The sequence below is a fragment of the Microtus ochrogaster genome, chromosome 2 (genome assembly GCF_000317375.1).
Source record: "Microtus ochrogaster isolate Prairie Vole_2 chromosome 2, MicOch1.0, whole genome shotgun sequence".
Lineage (NCBI taxonomy): Eukaryota > Metazoa > Chordata > Mammalia > Rodentia > Cricetidae > Microtus > Microtus ochrogaster.
Genome location: NC_022010.1, coordinates 12,309,328 through 12,328,600, shown reverse-complemented (window position 1 = coordinate 12,328,600; position 19,273 = coordinate 12,309,328). Strand labels below are relative to the sequence as shown.

Genomic DNA, 19,273 nt, shown 5'->3' with positions numbered 1-19,273 from the left:
CCAAACCCTGAGCCATCCTGTGGATTTCCCACATCCCAGGAACTGGAGGACCCTGGCTCTTACAGGCACCACTGGGCATCCCATGTGTGCAGTCTGCCCCCTAGTGACCGATCTTGGAATTGCCCAGAAGCTGGTTCTGTAGGTGCAGGATGGCTGTAGAAGGGGTTGCCTTCGGAGGAGGGAAAAGGACAAGCTGTGGCAGATGACGATCTCAGAAAGACTTCTGGATAGTTATCTGGAGAACAGAAGGCGTAGAACACATATGGGAGCCAGGAGCAGCCAGGCAGACACTTTCATATACTCCAGAGACAGAGCCTGAACACAGGAGCCACCAAGCAGGTTCCACTACCTCCGTGGCCGCCCCATCTCCTGCAGGGACTCTAGCATTTGCCCACTGATTTTTTTAAAATTCATTTCTTGTTTTGTAAGACAGGGGCCTCGCTCTGCAGCCCAGGTTAGCCTCTTAATCTTCCTGCTTCAGCCTCCTGAACGCTGGGGGTGACGGGCAGGCATCAGTGAGCCTGGCTTCATTTTGGTTTGTTTCTTTGACAGGAGTCTCATGCAGCCTAGGTTGGCCTCTAACTTGCTACATAGTTAAATTATTCCTTGAGTGTCAGATTCCCTGCTCTCTGCCTCAAGTGGGCTGTTTCTTTTTCCAGACAGGGTTTCTCTGTAGCTTTGGAGCCTGTCCTGGAACTAGCTCTTGTAGACCAGGCTGGTCTCGAACTCACAGAGATCCGCCTGCCTCTGCCTCCTGAGTGCTGGGATTAAAGGTGTGTACTGCTACCACCCGGCTTCAGGTGTGTTGTTTTAAAGGGGGAGTAAGAAGGGGCAGGGTGCCAAGGTGTGTAACTTATCCGTGCCCCTTGTAAGCTTCTGATAGCAAAGCCGTCTGAGAAGACGGGCATCGGGTGGGTACCTCCACTGGCACCCCACCCCGGGACCCTGGTGCCAAGCACACACACAACAGGCTCTAGGCAGATATTTTCGGAACCAGTTGGCCTCTAAGAAGGCTGACATGCTCTGGGGTCACATACTTGGGGTCTACATGCCGGGTCAGGGCTGCGGGGGAGGGGACCTCAGCAACCAGAGTTAAAATCTCAAGTGTCCCAAAACACTTAGCATCATCTGGGGTAAAAAGCATTCTAGGGGGGCTGGAGAGATGGCTCAGTGGTTAAGAGCATTGCCTGCTCTTCCAAAGGTCCTGAGTTTTCAATTCCTGGCAACCACATGGTGGCTCACACCATCTGTCATGAGGCCTGGTGCCCTCTTCTGGCCTGCAGACATACAGACAGAATATTGTATACATAATAAATAAATATTTTAAAAAAAGCATTCTAGGGTGCTGAGATGGAAAGATCGAGGGCGTGGTTGTCATGCTGGGGGTGCCCTAGTTTCTAGTGCTGTGACAGCAGCAACACGGAGGAAGAAGGGACGTGTGACAGTTTCAAATCGCCGCCCATCACTTTGGGGAAGTTGAGGCATCCGATCCCATCCAGTCAAGCGCAGAGAGAAACAAACACGCCCATTCTGCCTGCTTACTCACGCTTAGCTAGCTTGCTTCTCTCTTACACAGGGAGGGAATGGCACCGCCCACATTCAGGGTGGTACCGCCCACATTCAGGGTGGCACCGCCCACATTCAGGGTGGGACGTCCCACTTCAGTTAACAGTCAAGGCAAATACCAAACTTGTGCCCCCGGGGCCAGCTGGATCTCTGCAAGCCCTCTCTGAAACTTGCTTCTAGCTGATTCTACGTTGTGTCAGGTTGACAGCCATAAAGAGCCAGTACAGGGGGCTTCCCAGAGAAGTTAGTGTGGCTGGGACAGAGTTGATTATGAAAGTGAGGCCCGGCCGGGCGGTGGTGGCACACTCCTTTAATCCCAGCACTCGGGAGGCAGAAGCAGGCGGATCTCTGTGAGTTCGAGACCAGCCTGGTCTACAGAGCTAGTTCCAGGACAGGCTCCAAAGCCACAGAGAAACCCTGTCTCGAAAAACCAAAAAATAAAAAAATTAAAAAAAAGAAAGTGAGGCCCGGATGAGGCAGGAGAATGGCCAGGGGCGACACACACACACACACACACACACACACACACACACACACACGATTGGCAGTGTAGGATGAGTGAGACCTACAGAGGTCCTCCAAGGAACCAGGAGCCACCCTGAAGGGCCTGCAGGTATAAGAGCTGCTTGTCAACCCTCACGGGTGCCACAGAATATTGCCGGCCAGACAGGTCTAAACCTCACAGACACATGGCTTCCTCTTCAAACATTTAATTTTTGAAGTCAGGTGTGGCGCACACCTTTAATCTCACCCTTTAATTCGGGGACAGAGGCAGGTGGATCTCTGGGAATTTGAGGACAGCCTGGTCTACATAGAGGGTTCCAGGAAAGCCAAAGCTACAGAGAGACCCTGCCTTGAAAACCCAAACATTGTTTATTTATCTATTTTTATTTTTAAAGCAAAAGCTTTTAGAAATAGGGAGTAGTAGCAGACACCTGAACCCTAGCCCTGGAGAGGAGGTTGAGGCAGGATTGATTGACTAGGGTTTCAGGTCGGATTGGGCTACACAGCAAGACCCTGTCTCAAACAGACAACAACAAAGGAGGGGCTGGAGAGATGGTTCAGTCAGTGAAGTGCAAACACAAGGATCTGAGTTTGAGTCTTTTTTTGTTTTGTGTTGTGTTTTTTTGAGACAGGGTTTCTCTGTAGCTTTAAAGCCTGTTCTGAAACTTGCTCTTGTAGACCAGGCTGGCCTCAAACTTACAGAGATCTGCCTGCCTCAGCCTCCCAAGTGCTGGGATTAAAGGCGTGCGCCATCACCGCCTGGTGAATTTGAGTTTTAGCACCTTAAGAAAGCTGGGTGTGGTAGACAGACAGACAGACAGACAGACAGACACACACACACACACACACACACACACACACACACACACACGGAACAAACCAAAAAAGGATCCTTTCCCAGCAGTCAGCAGGGGGCGCTGTAAGTGACCATCTCCCAGATCTGGACCTCAACAGGGACCACCTGGCCGTGGGGCGTCTCCAGAGCTCAGGCCTCTTTCACACCCCTGTGGGGGAACCTTCCCATGCTAGTTCCCAGCATGCAGCAGATTGGGCAACCAGCTTTTGCAAGCAGGTTATTTCCACTCCCCAGCTTTCTATAAATGTGGAGAAAGATCAGTGGGCGTGCCAGCCTACTGGGTAAAAATACCCTGCATGACTGATGGCCGACAACGGATGGCATTGATCCCTGCACACTGCTCGGCAGGGGAAGAGGCCTCCCGCTGTGTGGGTCCTTCTGAGAATGTTTTGGAACAAGCAAAGCTAGCTGACTGCCAAATGTTACATACTGAGAAGATGGTCACAATAAATGGGGAGGTGGCACTGGGAAGTGGGGTCTGACTCCAAGTTTTGCTTTTTTTTTTTTTTTTTTTTTTTGAGACAGAATCCCACTATGTAGTCCTAGCTGGCCTGGAACTTTCTGTGTAAACCAGGCTGGCCTCAAAGTCACAAAGATCTATGTGTCTCCTCAGTGATGGGATAAAAAATGTGCACCACCCCATCAGCCCCCCCCCCTTCTTTTAAGACAGGGTCTCTTTTTGTTTTTGTTTTTGTTTTTGTTTTTTGAGACAGGGTTTCTTTGTGGCTTTGGAGCCTGTCCTGGAACTAGCTCTGTAGACCAGGCTGGTCTAGAACTCAAAGAGATCCGCCTGCCTTTGCCTCCCGAGTGCTGGGATAAAAGGCGTGCGCCACCATCAAGACAAAGTCTTTTTTTTTAAAAAAAAAAATTTGTTTACTTATTATGTATACAATATTCTGTCTGCATGTATGCCTGTAGGCCAGAAGAGGGCACCAGACATCATTACAGATGGTTGTAAGCCACCATGTGGTTGCTGGGAATGTGAACTCAGGACCTTTGGAAGAGCAGGCAATGCTCTTAACCGCTGAGCCATCTCTCCAGCCCCTTAAGACAGGGTCTTATGTATAACACAGGCTTGAGGTCTTGAACTCATGATGTAGCTGAAGATGACCTTGAACGCCTGATCCTCCTGCCTCTGCATCCCAGGCCTGAGATTAGAGGTGTTCATGCAATGTGGGGGGACGACGCTTCTTGCACACTGGGGGAACAGGAGCTGAAGGTGGAAGGAGGCAGCAGGCCAGGCCGGAATTCCCACACACCCGTAAAAGCCAGGTAAAGGCAAGTATCTGGCTGGCAAGAACCTCCACAGAACCCTAACCAGCTTGTCCCAACCCACTAGAGCTTCCAGACCCCTGAGCAGGGATGTCTGCCTCCAAGTGCTCCAGTTCCCTCTCTGGTGCAGTAGAAGCAGGCGCAGACCAGGAAAAGACACAGGAAGCTGGGCACAGAGGTGCATGTCTCTGGTCCCAGCCATGCCGAGGACAAGGATGGAGGATTCCCTGAGCTCAGAAGTTCACGACCAACCACCTGAAAAGCTCAGAAAGGTTGGCTATTCCCGGTCATAGAAAATCATAAATCTGGATATGGTGGGGCATGCCTGCTACCCCAGCATTTGGGAGACAGAGGCAGGGGGATGATGAGTTCTAGTCCTGGTTGGCCTTGTAAAGCTGGAGCCTGTCTTAAAAAAAAAAAGCCAACAAAAATAAAAATATCCACCTTATATCGCTGTTTATGCTGCGCAGTACCATGGAAGGGTTAACGTGAGGTAGAGGAGCAGGAAGAGAACGGTGCAAGTTGAAGGGGAAGTGCGGGGCCAGGGAGAGGGTTCAGTGGGTAAAGGAGTTTGCTGCCAAACCTGAGAAACTGAGTTCGATCCCCAGGCCCCGCAGAGTGAGAAAAGAACCAACTGTTGTCGGTCCTCCGGCCTGCACACCCACACCAAGGCAAAGGCCCCCACCCAAAACTAAAATTAATTCTGGAAAGGGGAGAGGGTGCGGACTGTGGCAATCAGAGCTGCTTGATGCATTTTTCGGTGTTCTCGGTGCGAATTTCTTGCTTAGTTCCTAGTGAGTCCCTTAGGGGAAAAGCGTGGTTTTATTCTAAACCAAGGATACCAGGGGGAAACGGCCCCCTTATTACGGCTTGAACTTGGGTCAAAACTTAAGACTCTTCCTCCCAACCCTTTTCCTAGCTCCTCCCGGGCCATGTGGGTGATGAGGATGCTCCTGCCCTGGGCACTGACTGTAGAAGACCTGCGGGGCTCTAAAGGGCAGAGAAAGGACACAGCCAGCCTGACGCTGGTGCATCTGAGCCACGTACCACATCAGGCTTGAAGTGAAAAAGTAGCTAGGGGTGGGTGCTGGCCTGACACCAGGGGGAACAAGACCTGAATGAGTGGAGAGGTCTGGACCCCGGAGCCCCAGCCCTCACCAGCAGACAGTCATGGAAGGCAGTGTTGAATTCGTGAAAAGGTTTATTGCTTCAGTCATGAGTTCCAAAAGATGATAAAATTCCTCTTCCAGTAGAAAAAGGGGCAGATGTTGGCAATGAGCCTCCTTGTCCCCCACCGTCCAGGGAGGTGCACCAGGCAACCAGGCCAGATACCAGGGGACAAAGTGCCAGGGCAGATGGTCCACGCCTCTCTACCTTTGACACCACACCTGAAAACTTAGGACCCTGAGGGGCCTGCCACCTTGGCCACTTGCAGCGGCCAGTTCAGTGTTTAGGTGACACGGCAGAGACCGGAGGAAAAGGGCCAGACACAGCTCCAGGGTGTGTGTGTAGACCCGTCGGGATCTGGAACGGCTTGCCTGGCCTTGGCACAGGAGGCGAAAGTATGCCCAGCCCCTAGGAGTGACAGATCTGTCTTCTGTGGGGACGGAGGCTTTCAGCCTGAGGGAGGAAGACAGGGCAGCATGAAGTGGAGGGCCTGGGCAGGAGGGGCCGGTGGCAGTTGCGGTCCCTACAGCCTGGTTCACAGCCACTTAGACGAGAGTGTCTGTAGCCACCAGGCGGCCTCAGCAGCGACTCTGTCCCTGGTCCCTGAGTGTTTCTGCACACGTCTGTGCACATGTGTGCCGTGACATCTAGGGGCTCAGGCTGTGGCACTGGAAGGCTGTCCGCTGAGAGAGTCCTCAAGAAGCGGGGTGTAGGGACCAGGTGGCTGGTCTGACCAAGCTATCAGGTTTGGGGGGCTCGTTGTGTCTTTGGGACCCTGTGGAGAAAGAAGAGATTGAATCACTAGCCTGTCCCCTCCGCCCCACATCCCACCAGCAGAGAACCGACCTCCTCCCCATCACAGTGCCAACTGCCGTGAACTGAGAGACTCTGCTCTCTTACACATGGGGAAGCCTTGGTCCTGCGGGTCACTGGGGCTCATTCCTTCCCTTTAGAGTTGGGGAAACTGAGGCCCGAGAGACTGGCAGGACAGAGTGAGGAGGGCAGTGGAGAGTCCAGAGTGGGTGTATGGCACTGTTGCCCAGGGAAACTAGGAATGGCCTAAATGTCTGTCCACAGGAAGACAAGTTTAAAATAGAGTCACACGGCAGGCCAGGACCAGCTGTTAAAAATGGCTCTTGTTCATGGAGGTGAGAGACTCCTTCCTACCAAATCCCTGCGATGGTGGCCTCTGGGCCTTAAGGGACAGTAGAATAGGAAGGAGGAAGGGGAAAAAGTACGGAGGAGGGGGAGATGGCACAGATGTTGAAAGACTCAATCAGGAAAGATTAGGAAAATGATAAAAACACTGGGTATCTGTCCCTGACCGTCCTCCCCTAGGACAGAGAGGCACTGTCACCCCACATCCCAGGCCTGCTGCACCCTGCAGCATGGAAGGAAACCACAGGGCAGACAGAGAGGGCTGTGGGTGTGGGAGCATCCTCTCCCTGGACCAAAGCCAGTCTCCCCTCCCCCTATAAGCCACAGCACCCCAGCATGTGAGAAAGTCTCACTCAGAAATAAAAACGGGGTGCTGGGGGTGAAACTCAGAGATGGAACACACTCAGTAAAAGGGCTCTGGCTTCAATCTCCAGCACCCACAGACAGACAGACAGACAGGCAGGCAGGCAGGCAGGCAGACAGACAGAACCAGGAATAAAAGGGGGATACAAGGCATAGTAGTGGTATGTGCTTGGAATCTCAGTACTGGGAGACTGGGGCAAGAGAATTGCTTACAAGCTCAAAGCCAGTCTGAGTGACTCAGCATGCCCTTGTTGCCAGAGAGTAAAACCAGAGTTGACTGTTGCTTGGTCTTTCCCAAGAAAAATACATGCAACAAATCCACAAGGCACTGGACAGCCAGGGGAGCCAGGGCAGATTTCCCCTCCCCTCCCCCATCACTGTGTTTGACAGAGGACAATGGAGAATGGAAGACAGACCAATGAGAAACAGCGGTTCAGAGCACTTCCACAAAGGCCACTCTGTACCCTTGTCTGTTCACGGCACCTGACTACAAAGCCAACGCTGCCTGCCAACCCCCACCTCACAGTAAGGCCCGGAGGGAAAGCCTTTTCCTTATTCATACCCTTTAAAAAGAGTCATACCCTTTGGGCTAGCAGTGGCCCTATTTTCCTTCTTTTTCAGCAACAGCAGGCGCCCCAGAGGCCACCCCCACACCCAGGTGCAAGGCAAAGTGTGGGGGCCTCATCAAGTCTTACTTGGCTAGGCAGTGAGGTGGGGTAACCCCCTTTGCAAGGACCCACGTGTCCACCCCACATGCTGAGGCTGGTCTTTGGAAGACAGTGCCCTCTCTAGCCCATGGCCAGGGCTGGGGTGTCCCCTGGAGTGGGAACTCAAATCACTTTCCATAGCCCAAGGGAATCTTGAAGCCAAACAAACACGGGACCAGGCTGGGAAAATAAAGAGGAAACCACGGTTTCATTTGTTTTATTGGGGTCTGGACAGGGTGAAGGCTGTGGTCTATCTGGACTGAAGGGACTATCTAATCTTTGCTTGGAGCCTGCATTTGCACCCTGGGAGTCCCATACCTCCCACTCAGGATGCCTTCCCTGCCCTCTGGCAATACCAAATATCACCTGCAGAGGGCGCCGCAGCTGGAAGGCAGCAGATAAAAGACCTCACCCTCCACCCCTCCTGGAAGTCCCATTGGACGAGAACCCTTCTTCAGTTCCACGGACATATGGGGACCCAGTGGGCTGCAGAGGCCCAGTCGGGCCTGCCCTCCCTCCTCTGGGGAGGTGGCATCTACCAGGACACTCACACACCCACCAGAGCTCTCTTTCATCTTCTTCTCCGACAGCTGACTTTGCTGGCAGTAGCCAGCTGGCTCCCAGAATCCCAGGCGTCGAGCTGTGGCCTCCACCCTCCCAGCTCCCTCTAAGGATGTGTTCACACCCAAGCAGGCAAGGGCTCAAATAGCAGCTTCTTCTGGGACACGACTCACCTCTGCTAACCTCAAATTGCAGGGCCCATAGCTCTGCCTGCCACTTCCCAGGCAGGGACACACCCTGCAGGACTCGGCCTCCCCTTGGTCCTGAAGGTCTTGGAGAAGCACTGCCCCGGATCCCCGCAAGGTGGGCTGCTGAGTGAGCCAGGCCACCAGCTATACCTGCGTGGGCGGTAGGCGAGTCGCGGGGACCACCCACCCCAGTACTGCACAGAGCAGACAGCTCTGGACTGTTCTGAGCAGCCTTATACATCCTGTGTGCTCACCCTGAGATCCTATTCCAGGCCTGGGCCCGAGTATACAGCTGGCGCTCAACCACGCTTAAATTACTTAAACCCTCATTCCAGACTGGAACCAGTGTGGCTTCTACACCAAAATACCCTCTGAGGTCCAGAAAAATACAGTTTCAAACCCTCTGGGCTGCAGGAGTCTCTGGGCTTCTAGGACGCCCAGGGACCTGCATTAGCCAACCGCGTGGGATGGAGCACGAAGAAGCAACTGGGTCTACTAACTTTATCTTCTCATGGGACCTCATAAATGACAGTCACTGACCGAAGGTCCCAGAAACTGAGGCTAGACGGGCCCCACTGTGATGATGTCGGGAGAGTGGCTCTCCATGTGGATGACACCCAGACAGATCTACAGGTGGAGAGGGTCGAACAGGTCGATTGGCTACAGGCAAGATAGGTGGGGGGGGGGAGGGTTACCTGGTACGCACCTACAGCTTGGCTTCTTGCAGAACCTTGCCCTTGGCAGCTGGTGACATCAGAGACTCAGAGTAGGCCTGAACGGCCTCCTTATCCTGGGAGCCCTTTTTACTAGCACTCCAAAATAAAAAGCATTTCTCCTGGAAGACAACCAAGCTCGTTTACATTCCGCGCGCGGGTCACTGGGGAAGGAGACCCTGGGCTCCCCCAGAAGCGAAGAGGCGAGCAGAGTCCTCCACCCTGCACCGTGGAGAACTGCCCCGGAAGATGGACAGAGCAGAGCATGGAGAGCCACCAACAGGCAGTGAGGGGCGGAGGTGGCCGCCGTAGGGCAAATGTGGAGAGAGCTTGGGTTCCTCTGGTCTGGCTTGGTGGAGATGGGCTGGATTTGAACCCAGGGCCTGAGGCGGGTTAAGCTCACTTAACCACTTCCCCAAGTACACAGAGTTTTTAATCAGGGGTAAATGTTAACATAATTGTGTTCCCCTTAAGATTGATGTAGGGGTGAGTATGTTGTTTATCATCCAGCATGCAGTTAAAAAAAAAAAACGAGACACACATACACACACACAGACACACACAGACACACACAGACACACACACACACACACACACACACACACGTGAGGCCTAGTCTTGTAAGCACAAAGTTGGTAGGGTGTGGTCTGCTGTTTTGGCCTCTAATGAAACCTGCAGAGCGATCAGCCTGGACCCCAGACCCCGAGGTGCAGTGAGAAGCCTTCTATTTTTGGATCCCTCTCTCTTCTGCAATGGTTGACGGGAAGAAGCTGGCCCAGCTCTCACTGGGCAGCAGCCGAGAAGAGCAAAAGCTGCCTAGGAGCCCAGCCCATGGTGTCAATCAGACACTCCAGGCTACAGTCAACCTGGAGAGGCTCCCAGATGTCCCTTCGAGATGACATGAGACCCGGGCGCCAGTGCTCGGAGAGGGAAGTGGGGTGCTGGCAGCCTGTTCTTCCCACAGCAAGCAAGCAAGCAAGCAAGCAAGCACACCTTCAGAAAGAAAACCAGCCGACTGACTGGGTAGGAGAGAAAGTCGTCGCCCCCCCTCCCAAGCAGAAAGTCGGTGGCCCCAGGACATCTCCCTGTGGGAGGCCATTGACCCCTCCCCTGCCGGCAGACACTGACCCTCCCCCATCACAGCTGATCGTCACCCTGTCTGTCCTCAACTGTCCTGGCTTCACAACGACAGCCCTCACCATCAACGTCACGTGAAGAGACTTGGCCCTGAATTTCAAGCGGCAAGTTCTGCTCATTTTTGTAACCCCAAGATCTATGGACACAGCCTCAAAAAAAAATCTCACCACGAGTGGATGTTTGGTCCTAAGATCAGAAGGGAACTAGGGCTTTAGTCACACACACACACACCCCTTACTTCCTGCTTTTAGGGGCTGCATGCCCTAGGGTTACACTTTTCATTCAAATTTGCTTCCTTTCTTACATAAGTCACCCCCACCCATGTCTTCGCCACACTTTTCCTTTTATTTTTTTTGTGACAAGCTTTCATGTAGCCCAGGCTGGCCTCAGACTTTACATGTAGCCAAGGATGGCTTTGATTTTCCAATCCTCCGGCCTTAACCTCCATCCTAAATGCTGGAATTACAGGTGTGAGCCATCACACCTGGTGTGAAATAGTCACCAGATTTCAAAGATTAAATCTGGAAGAGACCGGAGAGAGCCTTTGTAGCTTATTGATTGCACGCCTTCTCTGTTTCTAAATATCTATTTATGTGCGCAAGTATTTTGCCTGCCTGTATATGCACCGTGTGCGTGCCTGTTACATCTCCCGGAACGAGAGTTATAGAATCATCTTGCAAGTGCTGGGAATCAAACCTCAGGCCTCTGCAAGCAATAAGTGTACCCAGCCACTGAGCCATCTCTCCATCTCTCCTTCCTTCTTTCCTTTCTTCTTTCCTTTCTTCTTTCCTTCCTTCTTTCCTTCCTTCCTTCCTTCCTTCCTTCCTTCCTTCCTTCCTTCCTTCCTCTCTCCCTCCCTCTTTCCTTATCTTTTCAGTACTTGTGATTGCAGTTTTTTCTGTCACTGTTGGGGACTGAATGCAAGGCCTTGCATTGGCTAACAAGAGCACTATTGCTGAGCTAACCCTTAACTCCAAATTTTGATATATTTGGGCTAAACAAAATTTCTAACTAGATACACTTGTTTCTCTTAGAAAATTCAAATTCAGGAGCCCACATGTGACTCCTCCCATTTCCGTCTCACATCCAGTTCTGGCCCCTCCCTTTTGTTATCTTTTACCTTGGGTAAACTGTCTTTTTTTGTTTGGTCTTCCATTTCTTCTCTGACCAGGCCAGACCCTGCCTCCCACCTCCACCTGCAGTGGGTAACTCCACAGAGCTTGAGGCAAGAGGTACCCACTTGCTGGTCAAATGACGGGGTACTTCTCTCAGCCCAGCACCCACCGGGGAGGGTCCAGGGCCTTCCAGCACAGGCAGAGAAGAGTCACAGCAGGACGCCAGAGGAGCTAGAATGAGAGCCCGCTGCAGGAGAAAAACCCGACCAGACAGTCCTGCCACCCCGCCTACTTACCTGGCTGCGCAACTGGTAGATGATGGGCACCAGCAGCAGGAGGCCGCCCAGTCCCAGCAGCACGTACTGCGCATAGTGAAGCACCTGGGGCATCAGCACGAGCTGCGTGTAGAACGTGCTCAGGGGCTTGCCGCCCATGGCCCCGCTCTGCAGAGGGATGGATGAGCAAGTGAGGAGGGCCAGGCTGCACATGGCATCTCCCGGAACCCTCCCTTTGTGTCTCGCCCCTCCCAAACTTAGACCAAAGAGTCCCAGAGCCTGTTTGCTTCAAGTTCAAGGAGAACTACATTTCCCAGCTGCCTTTGTTGTTCGCAGACCGATGTGATGAGGCACTGGACAATCAACGGAAGGTATATCTGACCCCAAAGCCCCCCCCCGCCCCCCGCCAAGATTCATCTCTTTCACCAGTTAGAACCTAAAATTAGGACCTAAAGGGTCATGAAAAAGATCAGCTGGCCTGGTACCAATCTCCAGCACCGCCTCAGACAAGAAGTGAACCTGATGAGAGGCGGGGGAAGGGGATGTTAGCAAACCCTGGAGATGGCTTGGTGGTTTAAAAGCAATGGCTGCTCTTCCAGAAAGCCCAGGCTCCTTTCCCAGCACCCACTTGCTGGCCCACAACCACCTGCAATTGCTGTTCCAAGGGGTCTGATGCTCTTTTCGGCCTCTGTGGGTACCAGGTTTTCATGTGGAATACACACATACATACATGTAGGCTAAACTTCCATATGAATAACTACATTCAGGTGCCAGAAGTTAAGCTAACATTAGCATCAAAGTGAAATAAAATAAATAAGCCAGGCCTGCACTTCTCTCCAACTGCCTCACACACGACACACACAGGCCCCACCCCCAGGCTCCCTGCGGCCCCGCAGAGCCCTCACCTGCTCAAACCACAGCAGGGGCAGGACCACGGGCTCAATCTTCCCTGTTTGCCTAGAGAGAAGAGGACACAAGGTGAGTGACAGAAGGTGAAGGGTGTTGTGTTGCTCAGTAGAGCCTTTAGTTGTGTGCCAGGCCTTGTTCAATCAGCAACACCTCACAAGAAAATGGGAGAGAAAGATGTAGCGGGAGCTTCGAAGGCAAGTTCAAGAACAGCCTGGGCTACATGAAACCCTGGTTCTAATCAATCAATCAATCAATCAATCAATTAATTAATTAAGGGGCGTGGCAAGAGTCAGCAGGTAACAGTGTTGCCTGCCAAGCCTGATGACCTGAGTTCCATGCCCAGGTCCCACAAGGTGGAAGGAGAGAACACACTTCCAAAAGTTGTCCTGACCTCCACGTATGCATTGCAGCATATGCCTGTGCCCCCCATAATAAATATATTAAAAAAATAACAATGAATCTCATCCCACAGGAGCCTGGGTGGCTGTGTTTAGAGCTGTCTACAGCTGAACTTGATCCCCACCACACAGGTCTAGATCCAGCAAGTACTTTCACATACCCCAGAGGCTAGAGGAGAAACCTTCGCAGGGCTGGAGAATGGTGCACTGGGTAACACTTTTGCTGTTCAAGTATATGAGCCTGAGGTCAGATCCCGGAACCCAGATAGAAAGCTGTGTGTGGCTCTGAGCCTCTGACCCCAGGGCTGAGAGGGGTAGAGACAGGGCTGGCTGGGGCTTCAGTGGGAAACCCTGTCTCGAGGGAAGAAAGTGTGCGTGAAACACACACGCACACACAGGTCATAGCCACAGGAGCCGGCAGGCCTGAGCAGATTGCACCCTGAAGCTGAAGCTGAGGGGAAAGGGTTTAGCAATAACACAGCACTAGACTTCGGTTCCTTATTGTGACAGCTACGGCCAGAAGCTGACGATGCTGAGGGTGCTGGGGACAGGGGACAAAGATCTCCATTCCTGCCACCTCTCCATAAATCTATGAAGATTCTAAAGAGTATTTTAGGCAGTGGAACAGATCAGTGTTTGGAAGCTGGCCTCAGGAGCTCAAGCCAGCCCACTTTGGCCTCCAGTTTCAAGAGCCTGGGTGAGCCAGATCTAGGGCTGCAGGTCCAAGTTCAAGGCCATGATGGCTACAGAGTGAGTTCAAGAGGAGCCTGGGCCATTTAGCGAGACCCTGTGTCAAAATAAAAGCTGAAAAGAGGGCTGGCGGTATAACTCAGTGAGAGAGTGCTTTTCCAGCAATGAAGAGGAGGTGTGTGTGCGTGAGTGCGTGCGTGTGTGTGCTCGCGCTGGAGTCTAGCTGAGTCAGGGTTTCCTGGCCTCAGTTTCCTCAACAGAAGGTCAGAGCTGGGTTCTGAGTATGAGACCTGGAGGTCGTGCTGAGGAAGAGCCCATCTCTTCCTCAATCACAGCCTTCTAAGTGGTCCCCAGGCCTTCGGTCTGTGACCCTGGGCGTGATCAGCTCCAAGGCTGGACTCTGTTACCAAGTCTCTACCTGGCAAACGTGGAACGTGGCAGGAGCCTTCACAGTGTCAGTCTGTGCACAAAGTTAAAGTAAACCCAGGGAATGATGGTTTATAGGGTACTGACTGCTCTTCCAGAAGACCCAGGTCTTCTCAGTTCTTAGCACCCACATAGTGGCTCACAACTGTCTGCAACTCCAGTTCCCTGGGACCCCACGCCCTCTTCTGGCCTCTGTGGGAACTGCACATACGCGGTGCACAGACATGCAAGCAGGCGACTATTCTATTGCAATCTTTGTATTCTACTCCAGAAGAGGAAGACAGTTTGGGCTGACCAATCTGGCTGATGGAGAAGAGATCTTAGGAAAGGGGGAATGAAGGAGTGTCAGGGTGCAGGCTGGGTCTCCATCCAGAGCAAAGACGTTGTCATAGGGAAGACAGAAGTGGATGGACTTTTGCCTTGTCCCATGCCTTGCATTTGCCAATGCATGGAGCCTCCTGGTCCCTGATGCCTTCAGAAGCTGCGACTCCAACCTACTCACCCAATGCCCTTGACAGACTTGATGAAGAGGCTCAGCTGCAACTTCACAGAACAGTTCATGGGGATCCCAGTGACCTGGAGCCAAAAACAGAGAGGAGAGCGGTAAACCCACGGAGCCCATGGGGCTGGAGAGATGGCTCAGAGGTTACAAGCACTGGCTGCTTTTCCAAAGGTCCTGAGTTCAATTCCCAGCAACCACATGGTGGCTCACAACCATCTGTAATGAGATCTGGTGCCCTCTTCTGGTGTGTGTATACACAATAAATCTTTAAAAAAAAAAAAAAAAAAAGACCACGGAGGCCAGTTCCCAGCCTGCTCCAGTCCTGGGAGTCCTGGGGTCCTGAGGGACTTCTCCCCCACCTGAACCAGGCAACAGGCTGGGGCAGCCACCCTTCTAGAAATTTCCAGCGCATGTTTGACGAAGGGATAGGACACCTGCCATCTCAAGGTCCCCTTGTCACCAAAGAGGTGATCTCCATCTGGATTTTTGTTTTTCAAGAAGGGTTTCTCTGTAGCTTTGGGTGCCCTGGAACTTGCTCTGTAGGTCAGGTTAGCCTCGAACTCACAGAGATCTGCCAACCTCTGCCTCCTAAGTGCTGGGATTAAAGCCTTGTGCCACCCCTGCCCAGCTTGTTTTGAGACAGAATTTCACACAGCCCAGGCTAGAACCCAGCTAGCTACGTAACCAAGGATGATCCTGAACTCTGCACCTCCCTGCCTCCACCTTCTGGGGGCTGGCTCACGCCTAACTTTACACGGTGCTGGGATGGAGCCCAGGGCTTTGTGGGTGCTGGGCAAGTACTCCACCTACTGAGCTTAAATTCCTGCCCTCACTCAGCTTCCTCAGACAGCGACTCCCGAGTGTGGGGCATGCAGTAAGGATGGCTTTTTCTTTTCTTTTGTTTTGTTTTTTGAGACAGAGTTTCTCTGTAGCTTTGGAGCCTGTCTTAGAACTAGCTTTTGTAGATCAGGCTGGCCTAGAACTCACAGAGATCCTCCTGCCTCTGCCTCCTGAGTGGTGGGATTAAAGGCGTGAGCCACCACTGCCTGGCTAGTATGGCTTTTTCAATCTGTTTACATTTCCCACTGGCTCAGAAGCTTAGCACAGGGCCCGATCCAGGGTGAATAGGGTTAAGTGCACAGCAGCTTGCGGCCTTTTCTCTTGAGACGCAGCAATGCAGGATCTGCCACTTCCTAGCCGAGGCGGCAGCAAAGCGCTTCCTGCACACGGCGCTATTTTAAAACATGATGCTTAAAAATCATCATACAAATAATCACCAGGAGAACTGACACCCACGTCACTTCACTCAGAGAGAAAGTTCTAGAACAACATGAGAGAAGCTTGGTGAAGAGGCCTCGGTATGAGGTTCCAACATTGGGATGGGGCTTTGTGCAGACAGTTTGCTGAGACTGCAGCTAACCCTGCCCAAACCATGAGACTCTTGCAAGGATGACCAAAGCTGAAGGCCACCTCTTCAGTCACAGCCACCCACAGCAGAGGGCAAGGACATCATTGCCTTTCCTTTGAGTCCAGTGCACCTAGGTCCCTCCTGTCCCCAGGGCAAAGGGGACTGGGCAAAGGCCTCCAGAAACTGGATATGGCTTTCAGACAGAGGTGCGGGGATCCTAACCCTGCATACAGCTTCACCGTGGGTGGGCTGAGCAACCCTCCCCGGGAACTCTGCCAGGTTGGGTGCCCAGTGTCAGTTCCAGGGGTCCCCACTCCCTAAGCTAGGGTGTTGGCCTCACTGTGCCACACCCATTTGCTTAGACAGTTAATACTAGGCACCTGTGTCTTTGGGAGTCTGGAGCATGGATCCAGGGGCCCACGGGACAGATCCCCAGTCAACACCCAGGCCCCTATCCCCAGGGGCTTTCTTGACATAAAATATTTCCTGTATGTCAGGTTTCTGGCTGGGGAGCTAGACATCAGACAACTTCCTCCCACGTCCCCATCCTTCCTCTGCAATAGCCCTCGGCTGTGAGCCAGGTGTGAAGACACACTTAGAAGCTGAGGCAGGAGGATTGCAAGTTGAAGACCAGATGAAGGCCCAGCTAGAACCTCACGTGTGAGAGACCCAGGCTGAGGCAGGAGGATTGCAAGTTGAAGACCAGATGAAGGCCCAGCTAGAGCACCTCACGTGTGAGAGACCCAGGCTTCCATCACCATCCAGTAAAACAAAAGGTTTTCACAAAATGCCTTCAGGGCGCCATGGGTGTCCGTGCAAGATAGGGATCCTGAGACTCCCCAAGGTAATGGTAAGGACAGCAGCCTGACTGGACACATCCTACAGTAACCAGAGGCAGAGAGAAGAGCTGTGCATACCAGAGAGGGCCTGTGTCTGAGAGTCACCCTCCTGGCCCTGGCTAGTGGATACAAGTTAACACAGGACAAATTCCCCACATGATTTCTCTGTGAGACATTGTGGCTCACACTGATGTCTTGAAATCTTTAGTGTCTTGACACTGTCAAGGGTATCTCTGGTGCAGGAGACATTCCAGTTGATATTTCTTAATTAATTTACCACCATATATCTTTTTTATAGGCCCCAATAAAAAAGTAATGACATCACTGAACTATGGAATTGGGGACCTTTGATGGCTCGAAGTTCTAGAAGTCACCACTGTGTAAGGAACTGGGCTCCCCTACCCAAGTCTGAGCCAGCTGTGTTTTGGGGGGTGGTGAGAGGGAAGAGGAGCATGCAGCAACCCACAGGAACCAGCCCCAGACTCTAGCGGGGCACAGGACTTACCGGATGAATGTCCAGGAACAAGGAATGCTCTTTTGGGTCAGGGTTCAGACCAAGCACGGCTTCGGAGAGCACAGGGTCCGCATTGTAGAAGTGAGGGTGTGACAGGAACAGGGGTGCGCCTGGAGGGGGAGAGAGACAGGGTCGGAAGACTGGCTGGGGACCAGACTTGCAGGACAAGGAAGGAAAGAGACCCGCAGTCAGTAGGGGCATTCACAAGATGTGACATTGGTGACCAGGCAGGGAGAACCCCTTCCTTCACTGCTTATAGAAGTTGGGCACAGGTCACGAGGAGGGTGGATGGAGCCAGGGTGGCTGATTCAGTGGCAGGGGTGGGTGGAGGAGGGGAGAGGGCAGCTGCCACCAAGCGAGGGAAAGGCATGCCAGGTAGGAGTGTGGCAGAGGTGAGAGCAAGGAGGCCCTGGGGCCAGAGGTACAAGAGGGAATCATGGAAGATGAAAATGGGAAGGAAAATCAAGGTCACATGAATTTGAGAGGGGAAGCTGCGTCTGAATGCTAAGTGAGACACACGAGCTGCTTTTGCAGGCATCATAGCTCAGGGGTGCACATGGGCGGGTCTCTGATATCAAAGGGGGTAAGGGGACAGCACTGGCGAGAGATTCCCATCTGGGACCCTGAGACAGGACCTCACCACCAATACAGCCATCCCAGGACAAGGGCCTGATGTGTGAGTTACTAGTTATATAGGGTGTCTGAATTCTTTATGGTGCTCTGTTGACTTTGAGTTTTTTGAATGCTGATCAGTGAACGGCAGCTGCCGAGAGACACTAGATTATGGAAGGAACTGCTGAATGAAATCAGCCTATATGCCTCAAAGACGTGTTGACCTCAGAATGGAAACCGGGATATGTGTTACATTGGGGAAGAGGTTTTTCTTTTGTTCCCACAGGATACCATCAAAATTGATAAAGATTAGATTGGAACAGCAGAGACCTCTTGATTAGGAGAGGCAATAGCTCATCAAACAGCAAGGCCATTCAACCTGCCAAACAGGGAGACTCCCCAAAGCTGAGTTGAGGCAGGGTTTTGTTTTTGTCTTTCTAGGAGAATAAAAACATCCAACTAAGGACTCTGAAGCCCACAGGACAAATGAGACTTCTGAAACAGGAGGAATCACACAGAGAAAATGCCCTAGAAAAGAGCAAACTGTCCTAATGGTATAGCACACTTCCAACAGGGCAAAGACCTCATAAATCTTCCCAAATGTTTGTCTTTACTGTTCTCTACAGACATATAAGGCAAATGGCCTTTTTGTAGTTATAATTCAATTTAAAATTAAAGACGACCTTGGAATTGGAATGTGGCTCTCTCCTTTTCTAAACCCAAGTATGATTTTTAAAGAAAAATCCAAAATCTCTGTCTCATGTCAAAAGAACCACCTGGTATGGATAATAGAAAAACAAACATTAGGGACTATCCTATTGCCACTAATCTCATACTCCTTAGGTTTTATTTTGGATCTCTAAAACTTTTCTTAAGGTATAAATATCTCAAAATTCATAAGATTAATATATATTAATTATATATAATATATATATCTGTCATAATATGGTCATGGAAGAAACTAAGCAAAAGAGATTAGAGTCTAGGATCTCATTCTGAAAAGAAAAAATGATATAGGATTGATAGGTTAAAAGGGTAGATAAATGTATCTGCTTTTAAAGTAAAAAAGTAAATACTAGTCTCAAACAGTTTACATGGGTATGGATTTTGTATTTTTACACAAATTTAAGGTTATTTTTGTTATACTGTATTATGTTTCTATGTCTTGTTCAAGATATTGTACCTAGAGGCTGGAGAGATGGCTCAGAGGTTAAGAGCACTGACTGTTCTTCCAGAGGTCCTGAGTTCAATTCCCAGCAACCACATGGTGGCTCACAACCATCTGTAATGAGATCTGGTGCCCTCTTCTGGCCTGCAGGGATATGTGCAGGAAGACCCTGTATACCTAATAAATAAATAAATCTTTAAAAAAAAAATCTATGCGCATCTCCTA

The 19,273-nt window shown here is 51.5% G+C and overlaps 1 protein-coding gene across 3 annotated transcripts in view; it reads right to left on the bottom strand.

The window, feature by feature from the left end:
• Window positions 1-5,381: 5,381 nt before the first annotated feature.
• Window positions 5,382-19,273, bottom strand: part of Scarb1 (scavenger receptor class B member 1) — a 66,951-nt gene continuing 53,059 nt past the window's right edge. The window contains exons 8-13 of one of the 3 annotated variants that reach the window (XM_005344361.2): window positions 17,260-17,378; window positions 14,508-14,581; window positions 12,488-12,539; window positions 11,604-11,750; window positions 9,049-9,177; window positions 6,068-6,140 (exon numbers count right to left, since the gene is read on the bottom strand). In XM_005344361.2, coding sequence (XP_005344418.1) covers window positions 9,049-9,177; window positions 11,604-11,750; window positions 12,488-12,539; window positions 14,508-14,581; window positions 17,260-17,378 — 521 coding nt within the window. In that variant the 3' untranslated portion in view covers window positions 6,068-6,140. Of the gene's footprint in view, window positions 6,141-9,037; window positions 9,178-11,603; window positions 11,751-12,487; window positions 12,540-14,507; window positions 14,582-17,259; window positions 17,379-19,273 lie in introns of all 3 variants that reach the window. The other 2 variants (XM_013350010.2, XM_005344362.2) reach the window with 2 other exon arrangements.